General features: G+C 36.4%; 2 protein-coding genes across 2 annotated transcripts in view; one reads left to right on the top strand and one right to left on the bottom strand.

Moving 5' to 3' along the window:
* The window catches only part of LOC130075608 (adhesion G protein-coupled receptor A3), a 53,185-nt gene extending 37,669 nt beyond the window's left edge, over positions 1 to 15,516 (bottom strand). Inside the window, exons 1-2 of the mRNA XM_056240320.1 lie at positions 14,639 to 15,516; positions 1,635 to 1,706 (exon numbers count right to left, since the gene is read on the bottom strand). Coding sequence (XP_056096295.1) covers positions 1,635 to 1,706; positions 14,639 to 14,862 — 296 coding nt within the window. The 5' untranslated portion in view covers positions 14,863 to 15,516. The remainder of the gene's footprint in view (positions 1 to 1,634; positions 1,707 to 14,638) is intronic.
* A 2,921-nt stretch (positions 15,517 to 18,437) lies between these two features.
* On the top strand, positions 18,438 to 25,084 carry LOC130075617 (cytosolic beta-glucosidase). Its single transcript, XM_056240333.1, has 5 exons — positions 18,438 to 18,609; positions 19,119 to 19,343; positions 20,079 to 20,887; positions 21,021 to 21,144; positions 22,813 to 25,084. The coding sequence occupies exons 1-5, from the start codon at positions 18,534 to 18,536 to the stop codon at positions 23,031 to 23,033; spliced, it is 1,455 nt and encodes a 484-aa protein (XP_056096308.1). The 5' UTR covers positions 18,438 to 18,533; the 3' UTR covers positions 23,034 to 25,084.
* Positions 25,085 to 27,030: the final 1,946 nt, after the last annotated feature.

Genomic DNA, 27,030 nt, shown 5'->3' with positions numbered 1-27,030 from the left:
TGTTAATGTACACATCAAATAAACAGAACAACTCAGAATGCCAAAACTGAAAAACTAAATTGATCCCATTATAAACACATTCCCATTAAATCTACATTGGAGACAAAGCGGCTCCAGCCACTTTACTATTTGTATTTATTTACAAATATCACATGTGTGAAGTTATTGTTGGGCAGCTTTTTTTTACATTAAAAGTACATTTTAGTTTACCATAAATGCTTTTTAGTAGAGTCAGTCAAATTCAAATTACACATAATGTACTTAAGTTGTAGCGTGGCCACTAGGAGTGTAATGGTTCTCGGTAAAAAAATAAAAATCGAACTATACCATTCTCCACCCCACAGTTCAACACGCACTTGCACCGTTCACCTCAAATCTGATGACGCATTTATTACATGGTTTGTTAAAAATAATAACGAGTAAAACAGACAGAGTTTGAGTAATGGATATTTGTGTCGATGGATACGCATTCTGGCTTCCCCTAAACTTTGTTCAATGCGAGTGCCATATGCTTTATGACCAGTCATTTATGCCGTCATCGGTCATCATCGTGTTGATAGCGCGAGCACAGGTGAGACCTGAACAGCACATTATCTGCGTTTAAACTAAACTCATTTAAGCCTTGCCAATTTAAACATTCAAAGAAAACGTGAAAGAGAACTGAAAAGATTTGTGTGTGCACTCATCTGAAACACGCACACGGAAAGCCAGCGTCTCAGGCAATGCGCGCATATTAGGGATGGCTCGATACCACAATTTTGGCTTCGGTACGATACCAGAACCTAATACCTCGGTATCAATACTAAATCGATACCACAGGTAAAAAAAAAAAAACAGTCTCAAAATTTAAGTGACACTTAAAAAACACTGCTTGAAATTCTCCACCACCAAATGTGCAAAGAAAATGTATCAAATTGTAAAAAAAAAAAAAAAAAAAATCAGTCAGGGAACATACAGTAGGTTAAATTTTGTTTTTGACAAAAAAACCCCCCTGAAATTATACAATTCAAATAGGTTAATATCTATAATAATAGATTCACATATAATAATAGAATAATGAAATGACATGTAAACCATTAGCTGTCATGCATCAACAGAGATTTATCAACATTTATTGCATAAATATTGTATCTTTGCTCTATTGTATTTATTTGTGCTGTTGCTTGTAGTTTGATCATTTGTTTTTAATTTCATTATTTTTATTTAACAGTAGTCCTTTTTTCCCTGAATAGCACATACCGAACTGTACCGAAACAGTGACCCTAAAACCATGATAAAAAACTAAACGTGAGTAATTTGAACCGGTGCACCCATAGTGGCAACCATAATTTAAAGTTTTAGTTTGGGCGTCAGTTTAAATAAACTGTCAATCTATTAAAGGGATAGTTCAACTTCAAGCAAATATGAAAATTCTGTCATTAATTACACAATTAGAGGGACAAACGGAGGGACAGAAAGCTCTCTGATTTCATCAAAAAGATTTTCCTTTGTGTTCCAAAGATAAACGAAAGTCTTACGTGTTTGGAACGACATGAGGGTGAGTGGATGAACTAACCCTTTACAGTGTATTGCCTATTAAACAAACTAAAATGAACTACAATTAATATAACAAATAAAGAGAATTTTGAACTTACAGTCGTTCCAGTGATGACAAACCAATGAAAGAGCCATTTAGAAGTTCCTGGATTTTGTTGTTACTCAAAATCCTGTGGAGAAAACAAAAGAGGTTGATATTTAAAAAAACACACACAAAAAAAACAGGTGACCACAGATAATACATTACTTGAACCTGAATTGTAAAACTAGATCTAGTTATTTACTTGCAAGTTCATGAGCAAACATCCTCATTTCATCCTCCATTGCATACTCAAAACCTCAAAAGACTCAGACAAAGTACCTCAGAAAACAACATTTTGCATTGCATAATATTGCATTAATTATACATGGGGTTTTTTTTCTAAGCGAATGCTTTCTTATGAAAGTGGCCTAGCAAGGACAGGCAGCTAAGAATACAAGATACTATCTAAGCTCTTTATCCTCAGAAAGAAGCTTCTACAGAGACAATTTATATAGAGACATGCCACTTCCTCAATACAACTATATAGGGAAAACCCGTAACGCCAAATATGGCGGCCGAGTGGCATGACTTGCCTAAAAGGACTTTGGCTTCTAACAGCTGGAGATACAGAAAGATATGGAAAGTTACCATAGCAACCAAATGGAATCGTAATGTGTTTTTCTTAAATGCATCAACTCAGAATGTATAATGTTGGTTTGATTGCTTGTTACATGGGGGAAAAATATAATTTGTCTACCTGATGTAGTCTAGATTTAAGATGCACTCTTAAAGGTCTGAGCTGGTAACTAAAAGTTTAAACCCAAAAGAACATTCACTTTTGTGGCCTAATGAAAATGTCTGCTAAACATGCCTACATTACATACACTGACTGAACCAATGAATCCTATTTGATCACTTCTGAATCAGTCTAACAGAACAGATCTAAAAAAAATCGGTTGTCTCCTTGCTTCAATTTTCCACATAGATGACGGCCAATTGGCTGACAAGACCATCAATGGAGCAGAGCTTTCGCGGCTGCTGAGGCGCACACCAGAAAATGTGTTTAGCTGTAAACTGGTGCAGTGCTAAACAGCACTACAAGTGATATACAAGAAAGAAAACAGTTGCAATGGATAAAGAACGAATTGCATTTTACTTGGTTTTATTTTGAAACATGAAATTACTGCAAAATTAAACAAAAGCCTCTAACTTTAGAAGTAGGTTTCTCAATGAAAACCAGCTATTTGACAAAATACACTGCTGAATCATGTTTGTTTTTGCTTTCCGGAGCCAAAATATCTTCCATATGTCTCCTCCATTTTGTGTCATTCAGCAATAAACAGTGATGTACATTCCAGAGGAAGCACCACAACCGCTCGTGGTTGGTTGTTTTAGGGACAGTTGGACCGGATGCGGTTACTCAGGCTCACAACCCCTTATCCACAGGTCCCGGCCAGACTGTTATTATTATGGGGTGCTGCTGAGGGGTGACTATTACAAGCTTGGCCTACTGAGACAGCCTACATATTTTTCTGGCTTTGAGAACACAAACAGATCCTATCCTCTCCTCACTTTAAGAGCTTGTGGATTTTCAAACTCCAGATGTGCAGAGCATTACGGAAGAGGTATATCAAACAGTCCTGCAGGGTCCTTTTTGGTAAACCCGCACCTGCAGTACTTAACAGAACACCCAACCCGTTATCCGAAAGCAGAATTTAATTCCATACCTGACCCGATTGACAAAGACAGCAACCTGACCCACACCCGCAGTAAATCATTATATATATTTTCCCCCATGTAACAAGCAATCAAACCAACATTATACATTCTGAGGTGATGCATTTAACCCTCTGGGGACCAAGAACGCACCCGTGCGCTTTGGCAGATTTTTTTTCACATAGCAGAAAAATAGACTTAAACTACTCCATCATTTCTGGTCATACAGAGTTAAGAGAGATTAAAAAATAAACTATTAAATGTCTACTTTTTTATGTGCCCACCTAGAATCGAAATAAAATATTGTGCTTTTGTAAAATAAAGAAAATAAACAGGGTGTGCGTTCTGCCTCTCCGTGTCCGTGAACTTTTTTTCTGGAGCACGTCTCTAAACTTAAACAAAACTCAGCGAATACTATTCACCCAGACATGAGCAATATATGTTTATGATCATTTAAGTTTGTACTTTTAAATTATCTAATTTAAAACTAAAATAAATATTCCCTGTTTATGTAATCTATATAAAAAGAGAGAGGTGTCAGCCGTTCTCATTATCGTTCTCGCATCTCATTATTCCGCTAATGTAACACGCCCACGGAGAGCGCGCGCTATTCAAATGCTAATGATCTGAAGCAACACATTGAGACGTGTAAACACCCCCACAAACTCTGTAAACACACTATATTTAGTCAGATTAATGTACTGTCGTCTTGCGCGGCTGTGAGGAATAATCCTGGGACATTTACCTACCTCAGAACAAGTGCTGGTTTTCACTTCGAGGAGCGAGCTGAGCTGTAAGTGTTTTATTCTTGTGGCTTGTTCTAATCGCGATATATAATAACGTTTAGTGTCTGTAAACGCAAAAATAGCCTACTGTTTAAATTTGAATCATGTTCTGTGTGTGTGTGTGTGACTAGTTTAGGATAGATTATAAAGTTTTAACTCTAAAATAGACATCAAATAAGCTTTTGTTAGCAGTTTCTGCTCTAATGTTAAATATATAATATGTTTTGTCAAAAATAAACTTATCAACTGTTATAGTGTTTGTTCCAGCTAGGCTATATCAAAATAATGAATCCTTAACTTTAAAATATGTATAATAAAATGTATTGGCCTACTTTAAAAAATAATACTTTATAAGAGATTTATAAAGGAAGATATAGGAAGATTGTGGAGAAGGACCGATTCCAGACCTTGGGGGACCTGCGGAAGCAGTGGACTGAGTCTGGAGTAGAAACATCCATAGCCACCGTGCACAGGCGTGTGCAGGAAATGGGCTACAGGTGCCGCATTCCCCAGGTCAAGCCACTTTTGAACCAGAAACAGCGGCAGAAGCGCCTGACCTGGGCTACAGAGAAGCAGCACTGGACTGTTGCTCAGTTTTGCATGTCATTCGGAAATCAAGGTGCCAGAGTCTGGAGGAAGACTGGGAAGAAGGAAATGCCAAAATGCCTGAAGTCCAGTGTCAAGTACCCACAGCCAGTGATGGTCTGGGGTGCCATGTCAGCTGCTGGTGTTGGTGCACTGCGTTTTATCAAGGGCAGGGTCAATGCAGCTAGCTATCAGGAGATTTTGGAGCACTTCATGCTTCCATCTGCTGAAAAGCTTTATGGAGATGAAGATTTCATTTTTCAGCACGACCTGGCACCTGCTCACAGTGCCAAAACCACTGGTAAATGGTTTACTGACCATGGTATTACCGTGCTCAATTGGCCTGCCAACTCTCCTGACCTGAACCCCATAGAGAATCTGTGGGATATTGTTAAGAGAAAGTTGAGAGACGCAAGACCCAACACTCTGGATGAGCTTAAGGCCGCTATCGAAGCATCCTGGGCCTCCATAATACCTCAGCAGTGCCACAGGCTGATTGCCTCCATGCCACGCCGCATTGAAGCAGTCATTTCTGCAAAAGGATTCCCGACCAAGTATTGACTATTGAGTGCATAACTGAACAGAACTATTTGAAGGTTGACTTTTTTTCTGTTTTTTGTATTAAAAACACTTTTATTGGTCGGATGAAATATGCCAATTTTTTGAGACAGGAATTTTGGGTTTTCATGAGCTGTATGCCAAAATCATCAGTATTAAAACAATAAAAGACCTGAAATATTTCAGTTGGTGTGCAATGAATCTAAAATATATGAAAGTTTAATTTGTATCATTACATTATGGAAAATAATGAACTTTATCACAATATGCTAATTTTTTGAGAAGGACCTGTATAGCAAAATATGAGCCTTTGCAGTCATATGATATCGTGGATATTTTATTGGATTCACTCTGCATTTAAAGTAGTCATGAAATCAAAATGTATACCCTTTTTGCGATCAATCACTTCAGTTGCAGTGCGCAAACGCTGTGCTTGATGCAGCAAATCGCATAGTAGTTAGAAAACTTTGACGGTCTTCAGACTACAGAGCGTGAACACAATCAGTGGGTACCGAATGGAGTCAAAATAGTCTTGGCTATTGGACCTGCAATCCGCCCGTGCCTATACGCTGATTTCACGCAGCTGCCATTTTGAAATCGGAAGTGTCGCCTAATTGCCTTTAATCATAGGAGAGTCGCAAATGCGATGGCGTAGTGTTGTGTTTAATGTAGAAATTAGTTATTCTAGAAATGTACATACATTTCTTTCATATTTTAGACTATATACAGTGAAATTCATTTATAAATAAAATATATATTTTTATATATATATATATATATATTCAGAACGTAAAAAAAGATGCAGGAACGAACTATATACATATCCTATATTGGATATTAACATCCAATAGTGTAAATCGCGGCAGCAGCTTCAGGTTGGTAGTCCAAGGCATTGTTGTCTATCTGTACTTCCGGGGTTCTTCCCACCGGAGCCTCGCTTTCGATTTTTAAAATGGCGGCTGCGTGAAATCAGCGCATTGATTCGCAACCCGCACCCCAAATGACCACGTAGATATTATTCCACACATTACATCAAATATTTCTCAGAGTGCTCTGATTGGCCAGCTCCAATATGCTTGCACTCTGTCACTGACTAGACATATTTAAAATAATGTAGGCCACTTTTTATAGGTAACATTTGGCATTATCAGGACCCACAAATATTCCCCCATTGCATTATTATACATTATATATAGTAGTTTAACGTAGTACTGACATTAAAACTCTGTAAACTTGAGGTTTTTCCTCACACACTAATTTTCATTTTGGGTGAACTATACACAATACAGATACATATTGTTGCATTTTTGTAAAGCGATTTATTGGGACATGATATATTGTTACACCCCTAGTGGTAAGTACTCTTTGTATAAAGCTGGTGTTGTACTCTCCCAGGTTCAGGAAGCTGTCCTCTGTAAAATGCGCTGTGCACAAGCAAACTTGTGGGTTGTACTGCAACAGCTTTATAAATAAATCTTAACCTCCGATTCCCAAGTTCATCCGTTTTTCGGAAGGCCAAACAAAGAAGTTTGGCTTTTGCATCCAAACACACAGATGTTTGAAGAAGTAATATCCGGTAATATATTGAGGAGTTTTAGGCAGGTCTGGATCAGTGTTCTCTGTTAGATAAATCCTTTTGTGGGAGACTATGAGCTTTGTAACTTTGCAGATTAACTGCACAAACAGATACATTATACACGCTCCTAGGCTTTGGAATGCACTAATTCCAAATATCAGAGATGCACAGACTAAGTATTTTTAAATCTCATTTAAAAACGCATTTTTTTAGGTTAGCTTTTAATTGACTTTTTTTTTGTGTGTGTGTGTGTGTGTTGTATTTTAACTAGTTTGTTCTATTATGTAAAGCGCCTTGAGAAGCTGCTTTAAAGGTGCTATATAAAAATAAAGTTATTATTATTAAATGAAAAGATTAAAAAGCATCATATGACACCTTGAAAAAGTTGACAAAAACATTTTATATATAAATTTTTATATATAGTTTTTTTGAGTGTTGATTATTACATTTAATTGAATACAACTTAATTTCCAGTTTCACTTATAAATGAGTCACAACACAGAAAAAAATGCACATACATAGCCTATGCAAGAAAATGTTGATAAACCTATAAAAAGAGTTTAATCATAATGAACATTAATTGTAGCTGTATCTTATATATTACGTATGATATCTAATGATATCGCTCAGATTAACTTCTCGTCTGCCTGCAATTAGTTGTTTGTTTACATTTTCATTCTGGGCAACTTTAATTGTACATTTCAAAGCTGTCAAGAGAAGACAAAAAAAAATGCCTGAAAACATTCTGAAGTTTGTATAAACATGCACACGCTGCCTTGTGACTCTGATCTGTCAAGATCAATTTGAGAGCGATACTGATATTCATGAGCACAGCGATCTCCCAGCTGGGAGCGATTCCCCTCCCTCAAGATTACAATATGAGCCCGGCACGAGGATACTTGTCATTGCCAAGACAAGCCTTTCGACAATTTTGTGTGAATGTGTCTGTTCAAGCACAAATAGAGGCAGAAGGGGAATTCATTGTCCGTTCCGGATTGAGTTCGCTTTCGTGCCTTCTTGCGCTCGAATGGTTTAAAATAGCTGGAATGTTTAAACTGAAAGAACCTAAAACACGTGCAAAATGATAAACTTTCGCTCGATGATGGTTAAACTTTGCAATTAATCTGAGAATCATGCACCTTTCAAACAGTGGTGCCTGATCCGTACGGATCACGGATCAACTAAGATCCCTATACTTGACGTCGCACATCCTGTGATGTGACTATCGCGGACGCGCACATCGTGATATATCGTTTAAGCATCGATATCATGCAGCCCTAAAATGAAGAATGATATATTCATTTATGCACCAACATAAACAGCAATTTTTACTAACGCATTTAAACGTAGAGTATGTGATTTTTGGCCACCAGGGGTTGCTAATCTCTTACAATAACAAAGGCGTATATCGATGACGCAAAGCATCAAGCGGAATTATGGATCTTGTCGTCAAGCTGATGGATCTTTTATGGATGAGTGAATACAGTGATGTTTTTAACATGACTGTGGTATGAAGCAGGGCGCGATTGCTAATGAGAGACGTATACCAGCGCCACACGCAACGCGAGCCCCGTGGATATAAAGGAAAAAGGACATTTCATTCTACCAAACTACACGCAAGTGCTGAATTAATAAGTTACTCAAACGAGGTTAATAATTAAACAAGGTAACGCAGCGCTGTTTCACTTGCTCTAACAGTTACACTATCAAACTAAACGGCATTTGAGTGTGTTGAATGTTGTTAGTTAGGTTGTTTGTTGGCTGTATGAGACTAGCAGTAAGCTAGATCAACATTAGAATAACATACAGATCATATTCTAACATTTCATCATGTTGAACTAAATAACATTGATTAGTTTTATGTACATTTGCTCACCTGTCTAATAAAGTACATGGAACACTCGCGTCTCTGTCAAGTTGAAGTTAGTCGCGGACGTGGAGCTCTCGGCATCTCGAAAGATTTTGATCTTCGTTCTAGTCCTCTTTTTGTCTCAAAGTCTGCTTGCCATGGTCCAAAATGTTTGAACAAAACAACAACAGCGTGAGCATCCTGCTAAGCATAACCCAGTTGTCCACGTCTGTCGCCATGGTCACTATGGAAGTACGAGCGGAAAACGAGGGTAACGCGGATATGACGCCATTGACTGGCGACTCCTCCCCCCTGCTGACACATCCCGTTTCCTTGGTTAAAATCGCAAATTTTCTCACGATTTACAAATAGTTGGAAAGTAACATTGGGGATATGGTAAGTAATCAACTAAACAAAATATATAACATTGGCCTAGTGGTTTTTGGATATTTTACTGCAAAAATCCTACATATTGTACCTTTAAATCACATGAAAGAATCCAAAGAGGGACATCTTACTTAACGGAAAAATTACAATATCCACAATGTTGCTGAACTTTACATAGCCAGCAAAATCATTGTAAATATTTGAATTACCAGTACATTATTTACCAATAAGATATGCCTGGTGGGTAAGAATGAAGTAAAGACCAGTTGTCCAGGGTCACATCAAGAAATTGGGGTGATGACCACTCGTCTGGGACTTGCATTGGTTCTAACAATTAGCATTTAAATGAGCATCTGGCTAGGCACCCACAGGTCTGCTAGAGCTGGAGACAGATGGTGAAGATACAACCTTATCTTGATTTTCTGAGGTTCTACAGGATCTAGTGATCAAATAACACCATTGGAAAGGAAAGAGAGCTACAAAACACGCTTGCACAAATTTACATTTACTCTAAAAGTTTTTTTTTCTTCTGCAAGACCACATCTTCCTAAAATCAAATACCTGGACTACATGAAAACAGCCAGTATAATACATGGAAATATGCTCTGCAGAACGGCAAAAATGGGTGCACCAATAGGCTAAAATCAACTTCAAAAAGCAGACAGACAAATTATTTCTCAGTCTCATGAGACGCAAATAATTACATTAAAAGGTGAAGTGTGTAATTACTGGGCAATCAGAATATGAATGGCTTATTGTTGACTCTGCATATTAAGCGGGGACATGATAAACTAAGTAATTAAACATCAACATTATGTAATAGTTTTATTTCTTTGTTACTTGACCTGTGGATGAATCACTCTTGCAACCAACTGATATTTTCTTGAGTTGCAAACATTAAAAAGTCCAATATAATCAAAAACCTGTTAGGAAATATTTTGAAGCTTTTCTGAAACCTATCCCACACTGCCTTGCTACGGTCACCAGGTGTGCTTTGGGGAGGACAGCTCAGTCCAGGTGTAGCTTTCAACACTTGCCTAAGAGAAACAATCTCAGTGACTGGGCTCACATAAAAAGACAGCTGCACAAACATGATCCACTTACAACAGAAATTGCTATAAACCAATCCCAAGCACTAAGAAACAATGTCAACGTTGGGAAGAGATTTAATAACTCCCCTAAAGCCATTTGCAGGATATTTAAAAAGCAGCATTGCATAAATAACTCTAAAAACTCCAGCTCCAAGTAGGCTACAAGTCGCAATGAAACAGAAGTAGTAACAGAACCTTTCTTCCATAATTGTGACGCAAATCCAACAACAAATTATCGAACAAGAAAATAATGAATGGCGGAACTTGGTTTTATGCATCGGCTGTTGATTGGATTGTAAGATGTGGGCGTAGCACTCAAAAACGCAGGCAGATGAACACACGCTTGCAAGGATGGGGGCTAAATGATTGACTAAATGACCGAAGACCACCTGCATCACAGAGAGAAGTTTGTTGTTTCACTGGATATTTTGATTGACAATTATGAGGTCAAAAACGTAAAAAGAAAAGAAACATACATGTATGCATTGCACACAATAAGATCTATAACATGCATTTAGAAAACAGATGAATGAGGGTGAATTTTCTCTTCATGTCGACTTTAACAGGATTAAAACCAACTGACTCACCAGTGCCACCAGTAAAAAAAAAAGTGAGCAATCAAAAAGCTTAATTTCACAAGGTTATAACGGGGAGCGTTTTTTTCACCCTGTTAAAGGAGTGGTATAATAAACCTGCTGACCCCACATATGTGTGTGAGGTAAAGGCTTTCCTACACCAGGTTGAGGAAAGTAATTGATTTTCAGGGTTAGAGGAGGTCAAAAAAGGTAGGATTCCATGAATAACTACTGTTGACCCCTCCATGTGAAGAAAACATCATGTGAAGCGACAAGACTGCTGGATTTGCGACCCATAAACACTCTCAACCAATGTGTAAAAAGCCATTCATGTGCCAAACCAAGTATTTGAGACCCCATGAATGAAGTTTATGTTTGGCTATTGTAATCCTGAGACTTCATGTACAAGGTCTGAGAACTTGACACTTCTGAATTTCAACTACCAATCTCATTCAACGGGACAAGCTCACAAAGCTTCACCAACGTAATGAGAAAGTGTTAAAATATCAATCTAGGGTTCCTAAATCAAATGTCCACTTTACATTAGTGATGCACCAAAATTTGGGCAACTACAAATATTTTTTCTGAAAAAGCCACAATTATTTTATTTTTTTTCCGGTTTCAGCCGAAAACATTTTGGAGAGCTGAAACCATTGATATTTCAATGACACTTCTCAGATGACGTGTTCTGACTGTTTCGCCATCTATTTCATGCACACAATGTGATCAAGTTTCAGGTAAACATGTCAAATGTGTGGAAGCATGTCACCGTGACCAAAAATATTGCAAGAGTAGCAATATGTAAAATGTAGGCCTATTTGATGAAATTTTAAGAGGGGTCTCATTAACGAAAAACTTTACTATGACTGGTTTAATTCACCACCCTGCAGCATAAAGAGTTCAACCACCCAATTACCCACATTTATTTTTGGTTTTCAGCTAAAAGAAAACTTCGGTTTCAGTAAAAAAAAATATTTCAGTGCATAAAGTAGTGAAATAAATGCTTTTACACAACTAAATCAAGGTTTCAACGTTTATTTCCCCTCACCGGAGCAAAGTCTTTGTTTTTACATGTGTTCTTCCTCTCTTTACAAACTCAGCACAGCCACATGAAGAAAGACGAATGCACCATTCAGGCTTTCAGACATGCTTGATATCCATCTCTGAAAGACACAGTCACGTGGACCGCTTTTTGTTTAAAATCTAATAAGGCTGCACCACCAGCCACAAAAAGAGCACAGGGCAAAACTAAGCCACTGTAAAAAAAAAAAAAAAAAATCACTCTGAAGATCCTAAAAACATAATAAGTCTAAACGTTTGACTGGTAGATTAGAGTGCATAACATGTAATGTTACCAAATATTTTTAGCTTTAAAGCAACCCAGAAAAATGTCATTCTGTCATCATTTATCATCTGGTTCACCTTTGACAGAAATTAAGAGGTTTCTGTCCCTCCACTGAATGTCCACACAACCAAAAATTAAATGATCCAAAAAGGTTGTAAAATGAATCCAAATGAACAGAGCGGTATTGTGAATAGATATGATTGCTTTATATGATTCACAAATTTAATTTAGGCTTTTATTTACATGTAAACAATGATTGACATACAAATAGAGCATCACATATGGTAAACATGGAAGCTCATGTACGCATCATGTGCTAGATAGAACAATCCTTATTGGTTCTTGTGCATGATTCAAGCGCGAAGTGCTGAAATCCTATTGTAATAGTTAGAATTTCCAAGGATCAGCATTCTCCCCTAAAAGTGATTGGGCAGACCAAACCGTAAGTCGTAGAGACTTGAAACTTTGAGGGATGGTAATACCCACCCCGTCTACAATGTCAACAAGGCTCGCACCAATCAGCCTGATGGTGGCCCTACAGCGATCAAAAGTACGTAAAGGATCATAATAACTCCTAAACCGTTCGTCGCAGGCTCAAGTCTCCTATATCGTTGGAAATTTTGGGGTATTTGGAATTTTTATTTTTTTTTACTACTTTTGCAAACTAGTCCTAGGTTTTTTTGCCCGATCTGAACAAAACCAGTGAAGAACAATTCTGGACTTCCGACTGTAGATTAGAGTCTGCAATAGGTGATTTGGGAAATGCTAACTTTAGCCTGCTAGCATTGGAAGCATACGATCCCACCCTCCCTCCAATAGAGGGAATGCATTAACGTCACTTTCCCGCCGGAACACGCCCCCCTCAGCCGGACTGAGTGGCAAAAGAGCTGCTGCGTGACTGGAGTTAATAGGGGAAACTGCGAAAACGCGAGTAAAACAAACTATTATCAGTTTAAACTAAAAGTTGGACTCGAAATAGTGTTCCTTACAACTTATCAAAGATCCAGTAATCCATGAATATTGACATGCAGCCAGGAATCGTGTTTCCTGACATTTATATGTGCCTGATTTCGACGCCGGGGAAATAAATTAAGAAAATTTGCCTGTAAACGTTTTATATAAATACAATATAGATAGGTCTGAATCCGAGTGATCTCTTACATTAATGTTATACTGTATATCATCATATCGTCCAGCTCTGAAACTTGTATAGTTTTTTGTCAGTGTTTATTTAAAAACATCCAAGTATGCAGAATATAGTCTGTTCTGTAGCTTTTTGCAGTCTGTAAAAATATACAGTACCTCAGATTTCTGGTCAAATCTAGTTGTACAGTCAATCGCAAAGCTCTTTCCCGTTTTAGATGTGTTTTGTGTGTTTTTCACGGCATTCACGCTGAAAACAAATGCTGCCACTCAGTCTTTTTGCCACTTGTGGGCGTGACCGCATTCACTCCGGCCGACGGTGACGTCATGCGCATACCCTCTATACGCCATCCAAAGCCACGCCTCCTCCAAAACACATGAACGCGCACAGACCAGAAACAACGATATTGGATTACATCATGTGTCTTTCACCGGTGAGAAAACTTTACAGTACAGTAAGTAACAATACTACAATAAAAAAAAAGTAAACAACTATTTGCCAGCCATTCTCGCTCTGTCTGCACAGTGTACGTGAACGCGTTGATGACATTTGATGTCTGCGCAATGATTCAACATTTTATAGTCCTACGCCTTCCACAAAATACAAACCGCTTAACATTGTAATTGCTATCAGGATGTGAAGAGACTTTCAACCAGCACAAAAAAAAAAAAAAGATTCTGTGGAGAATCACCTACTGCACCTTTAAGTAACAACAGCAAAAGGTCACACCAGTTCACTAATATCTAAAGTAGGCAATAGGCATGCAAAACGAAAATTGCACAAGCTTGTACAATTTAGGTTAACCAAAATTAAGTAAAATATACCATTTAAATGTTATAAGTGTTCCCTGCTAATAAGGTATGTCCTGTTATTGTTATGATGACCACCCTTTTATGACTGTATTCACTAATGTATTTGTTTTAATCATAGTTCAATAAAGAAAATCATAGATGAATTGACTAATAGTGTGTCCTTCGAAAGGTTCAATCACAAAAAAATAATTGTAATCATTCTTAAGTAAAATTATTAGACTTTTGAGAAATGTAAATAAAGGTAATAAGCTATTTTAGTATCAAATTATCAGTGTATTAAATATTTTGTATTTGAATAACTATGTAATGTATTTAAGTCGCTCAGTTAGATCTGTATGACTTTTGAAAACTGTTTCTAATCACAACAATTGTTTTAATCATTCTTAAGTAAAATTATTAGAGTTTTGAGAAATGTAAATAAAGGTAATAAGCTATTTTAGTATCAAATTATCAGTGGATTAAATATGTTTTGTATATAACTATTTAAGTCGCTCAGTTTGATCTGTATGACTTTTGAAAACAGTTTCGTTTATCAAAAGGTTCCCAGAAGGACCAGAAGTCATAAGGTCAAATGGCAGGAATGACCCTCGTGATGTGTGGTTGGGCATTTTTTAGATGGCAATGTTAATTCTGTGAGGAAAATGAGTGTTAACTTACAGCGAGACTGTTCTGTTGGGAAATGATTCAGTAGAAGGCACCTGATGGAGCTCCATGTTACTGCAGACCACTTTTCTGTCCAGTGTGGCCCCAGACGAAGAGCTTTTCCCTACTGCACTTTTGAAGCGTTCATCATATGATTTACATTCAGTCGATCCTGCAGAGCTCGAGCTTCTGAGAAGCACAAAAGCCAGGAAAAAGACACAAGTAGCGGCCACCGACATCACTCCTGCCTTCGTTGATATTCACACGGCAAGAAGAGGGGTCAGATTAGCATATAAATAGCCCCGGAAAGCCTTTCGTTGCTGTTGTTTATATCTAAACACGATCTCTGCGTTGAATATTCGTCAAAAGCCATCAAGCAGAGACGCTGGCCAGCACTCTCTTTAAGTCATGGTCGAAATACTGACTCGACACAACATTAGATGGGACGATTTATCATGGTTTTTGCTTTCCACATTAAGCAGTCCGAAAGGCAGCGGTCGAATATCCTTCTTTGTTTTCCATAAGCATCATTGTACAACTCAACAAACCTTCTCCAGCCGGTTGCACGCAAGTTTCCACTGTTTTACACGAAGCATTTTCTTTGTTTCCAGTCAAAGTGGAGATCTCGCTCCTGCGCTAAAAGAGAGACAGCTGCAACCATCCCGAGATAACAGTCTCACTCACAAACTCAAGGAAATCTGTTCACATAAACTTTTTCTCTGTGCTCATCTCACTGCACATTTGAACTCCAAAAGAAAAGAAAGAGTTTCTAGACGGTAGTTATTTGAAGATTATCTAAAACAGGTCATTAAACGCGACATGTCCGCGTGCCGAACAATAAAACCATTCTTGAGAAACTGAATGCGTAAAGTTGGTTTCCACTTTGCTACTGTTCCCCGAATACTGCTACCGACCACGACGGTAAAAACGCTTTGTGAGAGATACAAGCGGAATGTTTAACCCAGGGTCCCAGAGTGTGCTTCTTGCGGTCGGTGAGACGGTAAAAGCGTGAATGTGACCAGCGCTGTTCAGTTCATAGCCGAGTGTGTTGCTGTTCTCTGAGCCTCGGGCTCCATGTTCCATTTCCTCCCCTGACGTCATCATAGGTTTGGTCTGAACTCCAGTCAACACCGATCCTTTTAATTAAACCCACTGTTATTGCCCACATTTTATACAATATTGCCTTTAATTTAGAAGATATTATTTTCTTTTATACTGAATCTTCAGTCAGTAGGCATATACGTTTATAGAATATATCCTCAATTTCTCTTTTGTTTTTATCCATGAAGTTTTGGAGTTTTTCATCAAGTTAGACATGTTCCTGGATCGACATATTTTGTTGATCCCCTGGTTGATCCTGGAACAACATTCCGAAAAAATAGGCCTAGGCCTAACGCTAAACCTAACCCTACTTATATCCCTAAAATTAGAGGTAAATGGTGTGTGAATAATAACTGATGTTGTTGTTTTTTTATTGCAGAAAAGGTAACACAAATAATAACTAAATATAAACAATCAATAATAATAAAAAAAAAAGCATAGCTCACATTCAATTTTAACAAATAAGGATATTACAAAACACCAATGGTATCGTAGCATTTTAAATATTTCACAGATTTTTTGTTTTTTAACAGTCTTATTGAAGAAATGTAAAAATCAAAGTCAGAACAAAACAAATTTAACACAGGAGATGAATTAAGAAATGTTTGTTTGTGTATGTAAAATTTAGCTGATAAAATAAAAAGGTTAACAATAAATTCCAGATCTTTATTGCTTTTATTTTCATAATACAAGGTAACATCCTTTAAAGTAAAGCAATAATAAATATTTATCAGATTAATATAAAATCTGCCAAATCAGTCCAAAACTGGTTCACGACTTTACAGTCAAAAAATAAGTGAGTCAGTATCTCTTTTTCATTATTACAAAAACAGCACATCATCAATATCAGAAAATCTTGAGATTTAGAAGGATAAATAATAACTGATGTAGAGGCACCTAACCCGGCCTATAAACCAACATAAAATTTAAAACGGGCACAGATCTGATGAGTTGATTGGAACTTTGTTCTAGGATCAACAAAAAGTTGAAAGAGGAACATGTTGTAGGCTACTTGGTGAAATAACATTCACGCCAAAGGTCTTTGTTTAAATATTAATAAAAATGTGACAGATTAATGAAGCAGTAGGCGATGCGATATTTTTTTTTTGGTAATGCTATATATGAGGTTTAGTTTGCTGTCCTGCTGTCAATGTTGTTAATTTATTTATTTAACTTGGCTAAAACTCTCTCATGGGTAAAACAGCTCTGTCCTCGACAATTTTTTAGGAGGTTATTGAAGACTTATGAAAAGACCCTGTAAATAGTCATCTGATGGTATGCACTTTGTTAAATTATATCATTCTGAAAATTAAAAAAACAAATCTTGAGAATTCTTGCCCTCTTTGGTTTTATCAGTGTTAACCCCTCTCGTTGTTTTTATTTAGATTTCTATTACTATAAATGTTAGTCATTAATATTCCAGGCCTGCAAATTGCACTTAAATTGTTACTTTTTCACTGATCTGTATACTGTAGAACATTATGCAGATCAGTGTACTTTTTACTAAATATATACCTTTAATAATAAGAGTCATTTAAATATTGTTAGTATATAAAACTGGTCTAAATGTTTTTATGTCATTAAAAGGTTGCTGATCTGTGTGAAATGCAGTACTCTATTCAAAACTTTTTAAATTTTAAACAGCATGCAGTTTATGACCTCACCTCACATTAATTGAGAGACTATATATTTCTATTTGTAAAAAATAATTTGTAACACCAGGATTATTTAAGACTATTTAAGGCGCTAAAGTAGCTGGCAGGATTAACCTGTAACCTGCCAGGTTACATAACAAAAAATATGCTTTTCCATAAACATTATTATAAATCTTAACCTAAAATGTATGTCTGAATATTAAATTATGTATATATATGTGTGTGAGTGTGTGTGTATTCAGACATACATTTTTATATAGGTATATATATATATATTTTGTTATCTAAACATGTAAGAGACAACTGAGTGACCCCCTTCTGCAGTTAATAAAAAAGCACATCCATTTCCTTTACAGTTATGGCTTTCCATTACAAAACCACAAAACAAAATGCAACACAATACTAAAGGATCCTTGATCCATTGTGCTCATTTGTTTTTGTGTGGCCCTCACAAAAGGTTCTCTTTGCATTGCTGCACTACAAACAAGTTTAGACAGGTTGGCAGTAGTGGAAAAAAAGAAAAAAAAAAAGAAAAGGAAAAAAGTTAGCCTAGATGGGTCTTCGTCGTAGCACAACCTGAAGAGAACAATGCCTTGTGCAGCGTTTGTGACTCTGAATCGCATGGAGATGTTTCGGCTTCCTATCATTGGGATATCTTTCTCATACATTGTCATTGTGACCAGGCAGGGACAATTTAGAAGCCGTGTGTAAAGAGGACTGCGCCTCATGCAGGTCAAAGGTCCTTGGGGCTATTCAGTTTACATTTACATTTGTATCATATGCTTTTCAATCTCTTACGAAACATGCGATACGATAAACCATTTGCATTACAATTCGTTGAGCTTAAAAACAAATTATTAACGTTTCTATTCTACCCAACAGCAAAAACGTCACTAATTTAAATGAAGCAAAAAACGTCAAAAATGTAAATAATATAAAAAACGTCACTAATGTAAATATATATATTTGAAAAAAAAAAGTACCTTGTACGGTCTCGTGACGGTGCGCGATGACGTAACGTGCAGGGCGTGCTGACGTTCACCGCTTACTTTAAGCTGCGAACGTGCAGACAGACTTGATTGCATGTATTTTTTTTATTCCGTTTAATAGCGCGATAACTTTGTCTAGTTTCCTCTTCATCATTGTCTTAAAATATGTCTGCATTAGATGTCACCGTATTTCCAAAAGACTTTGCGTGGGGAGCTGCGACTGCTGCTTATCAAATAGAAGGTAGCCTACATGTTACACTAGTGTTTATTTACTGTAGTAAACGTCGCGGTGGTTGTCGACTTATCTGATTTAACTCACTTGCAGATTCAGCATTTCAGGATGCATGTAATACCAACAATTTGCAATTATTTAGAATATAGAGTTATTCAGTTACTCTAACAAAAATACTACAAAGGTTTTTAACGTGGCATCATTATTGTCATGTTTTATAACAAATACCATGGTAATTATATGGTCGTCTTCATTATAGTTAGTACCATGCAATTACAATGGTAAACTGATATTGCTAGATTATAACACTCCAGTACTTTTTGTTAAAGGCAGATGTGGATTGTTTATTTTGTTATTTTGTAGCAGTCAAACTTTGTTATTTGGCAGATGTGGATTGTTATTTTGTAGCAGTCAAACTTTGTTATTTGACAGTTGTACATGTCAAAGGAAAATTAAATGAGATTATATATATATAATGGGTCTAAACTTTCCTTTCGATTCCTTAAATTATCTTGCAGGAGGCTGGAATATGGATGGTAGAGGCCCCAGCGTATGGGACACATTCTGTCACGTCAAAGGACGGGTGTTTGAAGACCATAATGGAGATGTAGCCTGTAACAGCTATCAGCTCTGGAAAGAGGACCTGAAATGTATCCAACAGCTTGGTCTCACCCATTACCGTCTGTCCATATCCTGGTCACGGCTCCTTCCCGATGGAACCACAAATCATGTCAATCCAAAAGGTGCTTATGGCAACCTTTGTGAGGTTCATAAGAGTCAAATAAAAAAAAAGTCAATCCCGTGTTCTTTCTCGGTGCTAAACAGATTTACAAACACTGTAAATAATACTTTTAATTAACTTATCACTAAAAAACACAAAAAGTAAAAAAGTAAAATTTATATAAATAGCATAAAATTCACCCGTAGGAACAGGAAAATATGAAAACCGAGTCAAAATAATTCTATTGAAGCTCTAGCATTCTTAATCCATGAACAAGTTTGAGTAAACAAAACATCAACTTTTGTGTTTTCTTGGATTTTATTTCAGCTTCAAATGATTGTTTACACATTTGTTTAAAGTTATTTTTTATGGAATATTGCAGTGTTAATTATAAATGATTATAAATGCACTTTTGTAAAATTCAAGTGCCATCGTAATGTTTAATCAAAACCATTATGTTTAAACAAAAGCCTCTCAATGACATCTCATTTCTGATGATGTGTCACTCACATGAGATCATAGCAATCAACAACAACTGTCCAATCAATTTCTAATGGACAAAATCAAGTCCTGCCCTAATTTTGTCACATTAGTGAGGAAAACATCTGTTTCATGCCGACTCTAAATGATTTAAACGATTGACACGGATGATGTAAAAAAGTGTGCAAGTTTAATTTTGGCCTACTTGTTACCTAAATCATTATACTTCCTGAAGTTGCTAACTTGCGTTTTTGACCTTTTTTTCCGCAACCCTCAGGTGTGGCGTATTATAACGAAGTGATCGACGACTTGATTGCTTGTGATGTGACGCCCATGATCACATTGTACCACATGGACTTACCTCAGGCCTTACAGGATCTTGGCGGATGGAACTCGGCAGATATTGCAGACATCTTTGAAAGTTATGCCAGGTTTTGCTTTAAGACCTTTGGAGACAGAGTGAAGCTCTGGATCACACTGAACGAGCCCTATATTTGTGCCAAGCTGGGTCATGAGGATGGCACCTTTGCCCCTGGGATCAAAGATCCAGGAATATCAGTCTACTTGGCGGGACATAACATGCTGCGTGCCCACACCAAAGCCTGGCATACTTATAATACTCATTTCAGGCCTTTACAAGGAGGGCAAGTGTCTCTTGCCCTGAACAGTGACTGGGCAGAGCCGTTGAACCCGGACTGTCCTAAAGATGCTGCAGCCACTGAGCGCTACAAGGACTTCACTCTGGGCTGGTTTGCCTGCCCTGTGTTTTGCACAGGAGATTACCCAGAGTCCATGAGATTCAGGATTGAGAATAGGAGCTTGGATCTGGGATACAAGCAGGGCTCTCGGCTGCCACACTTCTCAAAGGAAGAGCCCACTCCTTTGGGCACAGCGGATTTCTTTGCACTAAACTATTACACCTCTCGGAAAGTCAAAGATCTAAGTAGTGCTGGTAAGAACAACAAGCTCAGTTTTGTGGGGGATCAGGGGGCAGAGGGGGTTGTTGACCCGTCATGGCCCATATGTGGGGTTCACTGGTTGGCTGTTGTTCCTGATGGATTGCGGAAATTGCTGAAATATATAAAGGTACCTTCATTTATTTGTGCACAATTCTCTCTAACTTTCCTTTATTTTGAATTGAATTAGGTGTGTATTTATCATACAGTGATTCATATATTGTCTTATTAACAAAATCATTTACATTTGCTTGTTTTTTTAGGACACATATTCCAGTCTGCCCATCTATATCACTGAAAATGGCTTTTCGCAGATGGGGCCGGTTCAGATAGAAGATGCCGACCGCTCTCAGTTCTATCAGGACACTCTGCAGGAAGTTGGCAAAGGTACTGTCATATTAACACTGCGCAATGTACAATAAAATAGCTCAAGAGTACAAAGTTCATTTTATACAGTTAATTTTATACAGACTAGTAATGCCCTTGTGAAAAAGTGTGCTTCAATGCGCAGTTGTATTGGTCTTAAACAAAAATAAATAGTTTTTCCTTTAAAAAACATACTTGGAGATAATTTAATTTGAATGAAATAAAAGGTTATTTAAGTGTACTTAAAAGAGACTACACTTTCATGACTTTAACACACTTAAGTTCACTTTTTAAAAGTGCACTTTGTAATGATGTCAAATGAAAAGTTTGACTTTAAATAATTCTTAAATAATTACTTTAATCTTTTGTTGTCCTAAACTAAAAAAATGTGCAATGTACTTGATTATTATTTGAAGTGTAGTGTGTTATTCAATATTACATTAATTACATTTATATTTACATTATATTTATATTACATTTATATTTTAAACGTACTAAATTGCAACTATGTTTGTATTTAAATACAAGATGTGAATTTCAACAGAAATTACATTAAAGTAAATTTTAGTTTGCCATAAATGCTTGTCAGTACATGCAGCAATACCATATTTTAAATACAATAGAAGTAATTATGAGATTACATACAAAGATGAACTTAAGTTGAACTAATTGTATACATTTATACAATAATACATTTTAATTTAATTGCAATTAAGTGTCAAAACATTTCATTCAGGTTGCACTTAAGTATATACTTTTAAGTAAGTATATTGTTGCCATAATAAGTACTCTTTTTGTAAGTATGCTTAAAGGGATAGTTCACCCCAAAATTTAAATTATTCCACGATTTACTGGCCCTCAAGCCATCCAAGGTGTATATGAGTTTCTTCTTTCAGACTAACATAATCGGAGTTATATTAGAATAATATCCTGGCTCTTCCAAGCTTTCTAATGGCAGTGAATGGGGGGTGAGATTTTGAAGCCCCAAAAATGCATCCATCCATCATACATTTTTTTTAAAAGAGAAATCTCAGAGGATTTTGATATATAATAGAAGAGGAGCTTGAGTTTGTTGCACAGCCCTATTTGTTTAAACCGCGAGAGGCGTCAAAGCTTACGCTACTCCTACATCCAACGTCATACATGCGTCAGGGGTTACTCTTGTGGTGCAAATCGACTTGCGCACTATGTGTACGGTCATCTAGCTATTTATTATAGCTAATAACGTTTTAAATATGGATTTTTTTTCTTAAACTCGTCGTTTCGCTTCAGAAGGCCTTTATTAACCCCCCAGGAGCCGTGTGGATTACTTTTATAATGGATGGATGCACTTTTTTTGGGCTTCAAATTTTGGGCTGCCATTATAAAACTTGGTAGAGCCAGGGCATTTTTTTTTATATATCTCGGATTGTATTCATCTTAACGAAGAATGTCATATACACCTAGGATGGCTTGAGGGTGAGTAAAAGGGTGAGGTAAGTTTCATTTTTGGGTGAAGTATCCCTTTAAGTGTATTTCTTTTTCACAAGGGTGGATGTAGTCCTGAAATTGTAAAATCCAGTTAAACAGTTAAACACCAAGTTGACAGTTAAAGTCCTTGTATTGTAGCTTTGAGACCCAGACTACTGGAAGTTTTTCAAATATGATATACTATATTATTATAATATGGATGATGTGTTTGTTTTCCAGCTATCAGTCAAGATGGAGTGAATGTAAAGGCATATTTTGCCTGGTCACTGCTGGATAACTTTGAGTGGAATGATGGCTTCAATGTGCGCTTCGGCTTGTTTCATGTGGATTTCTCTACGCCTGAACTAAAACGCACCATATACCGCTCAGGTAGAGAGTATGCTGCTGTCATATCCAAACATCGCTCTCAGACCAAACCCAAGAGAATTGAACATTACTAAGAAACGAAATCAACATTAAATTACACATGAAGAAACGGCATCAGGAAATGTCTAATGAAAATGCAGTAATTCTATTTTTTGCTGCCTAAATAATGATGAGCCTAACTGGTTACACTACAGTGTTGCTTGCTGTAAAATCGAGTGAGTCATTATCATTAAATCGAAGTTGGACTTAAGTCCTTTAGCTGAGGGTTCTTGAACATTTAGTATGAAGCATGAGCAAGAAAATCAAGGTTTCAGATCTAGTGTTTTGTTGATAAATGCTGCCTCTGTGTGGCCAAAAATGGTATTAAATTTGGAACAGCATTTTGTGCTGGTATATTGGCTGGGATTGCTTTATGCGAGTTCTACAGTCATTTCATTACACTCTCCTAATGGTGTAAAATGAGAATGTTCATGAGATATTAACATAACAGGTTGTAGTAATTTTACATGCAAACTGAAGTGTCATTAACTGGATTGCACATGTAATTACCATTGGAAATGAGGGAATGCTGAATCTAACCGCAGCCCTAAACTCCCAAGGGAGTAAATGGCTGAAAAAATTAGCGTTCTGTTCTAATTATTCACCCAGGAACAGCCATTATTGCATCCTATAAACGAATAATATGAGATCACAAATCGTATTTGATTGTATTGTTTGAATTCTTATAATCAGAGCTCAAGTGAATTAAGCAACAATAGAAGCTATTTTTAATCCTCATGTTCCAGTCAGGCTGGCAAATACATTTTTATACAGGTTTCTTGACTGTAAATTAGTGTATTTAATTGTAACATTCAATCACCTCCACTGATGGTCAATTATACAGATGTCAAATTAATGGAGGCACATTTTTATTGGAACATACTTATATTTTGACACACTTATGAAAAATTCAGCAACAAGGGAACTCATTAGATTAATATAAATTAACTGAATAATTTAGCTGCTAATTAACTATTTCCAGTATGAAGTAGATTACATTCAAAACCTAGAACTTGTGTCCTAGAACAGGGTTCCCACGATTAAAACCTGGAAATATCATTAAATATTTGTGAATTCCAGCCTGGAAAAAGTCACGGCAATTAGCAAAACGATTTTTGGTTACGCTCACATATTTCATTGGGTATAAAAATAGCTTTTTGTGAGTGCATTCTCTATAGTTACTTTTAAAAATCCTTATTTATTAAATATGAACAACTAAATAATTAATGGAAATGCACTGGTCAAGAAGTGTGGGAACCCTGCTAGACAAGCGTCCTATAGATTTCAGCGTCAGTGACAGTATGTGTTAAATGATATGGCTCCGGTGTTGGCGGCAGAAGCCAGCAGGGAGTGAAAGACGGGCGAAACAGAAAGATGTAGAAACGGAGATACCCTGTGAGATAAAGGCAGTCTCAATGAATAAACCACAGAAGAAGAAAAACAAAGCGTGTATGCGAGATAATCCATTTCAAAGTGCCTTACCTAATAAAGTCAGATGTTGAATTCAGCACTCCTGATGATGCAAGTGTTACATTTGGTCATTTTGATATCATAATGCATCTATAGGCCAGTAATCACATTATAATACCACAATGAATAGATGCAGCACCAAATGTAACAATACACCAATAATTGATGTTTTATGTAATTACAATACTTGAATGAAGAACCTCATGAGTGACTGAATGCTTCCAATCAAATAAATATTTGTCAAATAAACATGACTTGAGGCCTTCCTCGAATTGACCAATTTCTACAATATAGGATTATTAATTTACATTTATATTTCTGAATCAACATGCACCAATGCCAATTTTTCTATATATTGAAATCATTATGTTCAGAATCAATGAGCTCATTGTTTAAACGAATACATGATGTTAGCTAACTGCGTGATTTGTATATGCACATTTCTGAAATGCATAACTTGGACACAGTCACCTCTGATAACAGATCGCTTTAAATTGTAATTCAGACGCATGCATTTTCTGTAAAGCTGCTCTGAAACAATATGTATTGTGAAAAGCGCTAATAAATGTGAATTTAATTGAATATATAATTCTAATAAATAATAGAGCCTTTGCTGGTTTAGTGATCTTTCATGATTAATCTGAAATAATAACAGTCAATATAAAAACATTTACATTTATGTAAATGTTTTTATATGAAATATTCTAAAGCCCACTTTTTTATTTCTGCCTATGTTTTGTGCTTTCATTTTCAAACTCCTGATTTTAAATCAAAATTAGATTAGATACTATGGAATTGATATTTAACATCTACGGGTCAGTAGACATTCACAAAGATACAAATATGTTTTCAATGTAAAAGATAGAGTTGTATAGGAGACGGCAATAAAAGTAAACTTTCCCATACCATCGTGACATTCAATTGACTGACTACAGCCTATTTGGACTGAAGTGAATGGGAACACTAATGGCACAATTACAAGGGATTCGCCATTTCTGCTGGCATGAAGACTGTACTTTCAGCAGCCAGTTCAGTGTGGCAATGTACATTTTCAGTTCCATTTAGTCCTGAATAATAGGCACTCACTGTGAACTGTCATCATCTGAGTGGCTGAAAAAGGCCTCCCTTGGGCCCCAATAATGACAGGATTATATTCTCAATTGATACTGCAAAGTCTTTGTTTGTATAAGATCTCAAAAAAAAAAAAAAACCTATAAGCTTTAAACCAAGAAGCTGCAAAGATTATTGCACCAAGTACATTGCTATTTTTTACAGAAATAATGATTGGAAACTAATGTCCTCATTTCTGTTCAGCCATATTCTCTTATTCAACCATTTTTGAAGTGAGAAAAATAATCTTTAACAGTTTTGGGGGGCACTGCATTACAAGTAACGCGAGTTACATAATCAGGTTCTTTTTTTTTTTCAAGTCACTGTAAAAGTATTGCGTTACATTACTATTTACAACAAGATATCCGAGTTTACTCTTTCAAATAAATAACGGAAGTTACTTTGTTTTACACTGAAACCATGTTGAGGGAAATCAGGAGTGTGCAAAGGCTTTGTGTGAACATGATGGTTATTGTAGTTAAATGTGAGCATGCATTTACTCATCTCTCACTTGCAGAAAAACAGATTTAGTATCCCTCAAAATGAACCACACAGTGAAATGCAAACGCAGAATATTACCTGCAATAATTAAGCATGTTAAATAAAACAAAGACTTTATGCATTTAATCTCACTTTATTAGCCAATGTCTTTGCTGCTGACCTTCAACGATCCATTCAGCCATACTAATAAGCAAAAATGACACACATTTGTTAAAATTTTTTGTTTTTCTTTTAAGTAGTAAGAAGAAGTAACTTTGCTTTCCAAAAAACGTAATCAAGTAATGCAATTAGTTACTTTTTTAAGAGTTATGCAATATTGTAATAATTACTTTTAAAAGTAATCAAGCAAACCAAAATCAAAACAAACCTAGAAGCTATAAATAAAATTGGGTAATAATGAATCAGACTTTCCAATGCTCAGAGAGCATGTATATCTATGTCAAAATGAAGCAATTTGCTACAATGAATCAAACTTTCCTATGCTAAGTTTGAGAGAGAACCATTTAGGTTTGCATGTTCAATTCTCTTAGCTAAGACATTAAAACTGTTTGGTCCTGCTACACTGCTACTCATTTGATCAATAGTTACTAGAGAAACACTATTATGTCACGCGATGCTCTCACGCTATTGACAAATATAGCTAAGTTAGCATCGCAGTTGTTCACTTCTCAACCCTGATTATCACTGAACAAAGTACATTTCTTACACAGTATTTTTGTCTTACTTTACTTACTTACTTTATACTTTATTGTCCCATTCCTGGGAAATTTGTCTCGGACAACATGACACGGCCAGTACACACCTTCGATCACACACAACACAGTACATAGCATACAATATGTTGTTTATAATATCTTGTTTTCCGGTACAAATATCTAAACAGAAGTAATTTACTTAAGAAGATATTAAGTCTTGTTTTTGATCAATTTAATCAAATTTGTCAAAAATTTA

Source organism: Rhinichthys klamathensis, unplaced genomic scaffold, assembly GCF_029890125.1.
Source record: "Rhinichthys klamathensis goyatoka isolate OS25496 unplaced genomic scaffold, OSU_Roscu_1.1 h1tg000593l_1, whole genome shotgun sequence".
NCBI classification, from domain to species: Eukaryota; Metazoa; Chordata; class Actinopteri; order Cypriniformes; family Leuciscidae; genus Rhinichthys; species Rhinichthys klamathensis.
The sequence above is the reverse complement of the archived record's forward strand: the minus strand, read 5'-3'. Positions and strand labels throughout refer to the sequence as shown.

Excerpts from the sequence above, each read along its gene's own strand:
- LOC130075617 (XM_056240333.1), top strand. The coding sequence starts at position 18,534 with ATGTCTGCATTAGATGTCACCGTATTTCCAAAAGACTTTGCGTGGGGA. Across the intron at positions 18,610-19,118 it reads TGCTGCTTATCAAATAGAAG|GAGGCTGGAATATGGATGGT; the intron begins GTAGCCTACATG and ends ATTATCTTGCAG. Across the intron at positions 20,888-21,020 it reads AATTGCTGAAATATATAAAG|GACACATATTCCAGTCTGCC; the intron begins GTACCTTCATTT and ends TTGTTTTTTTAG.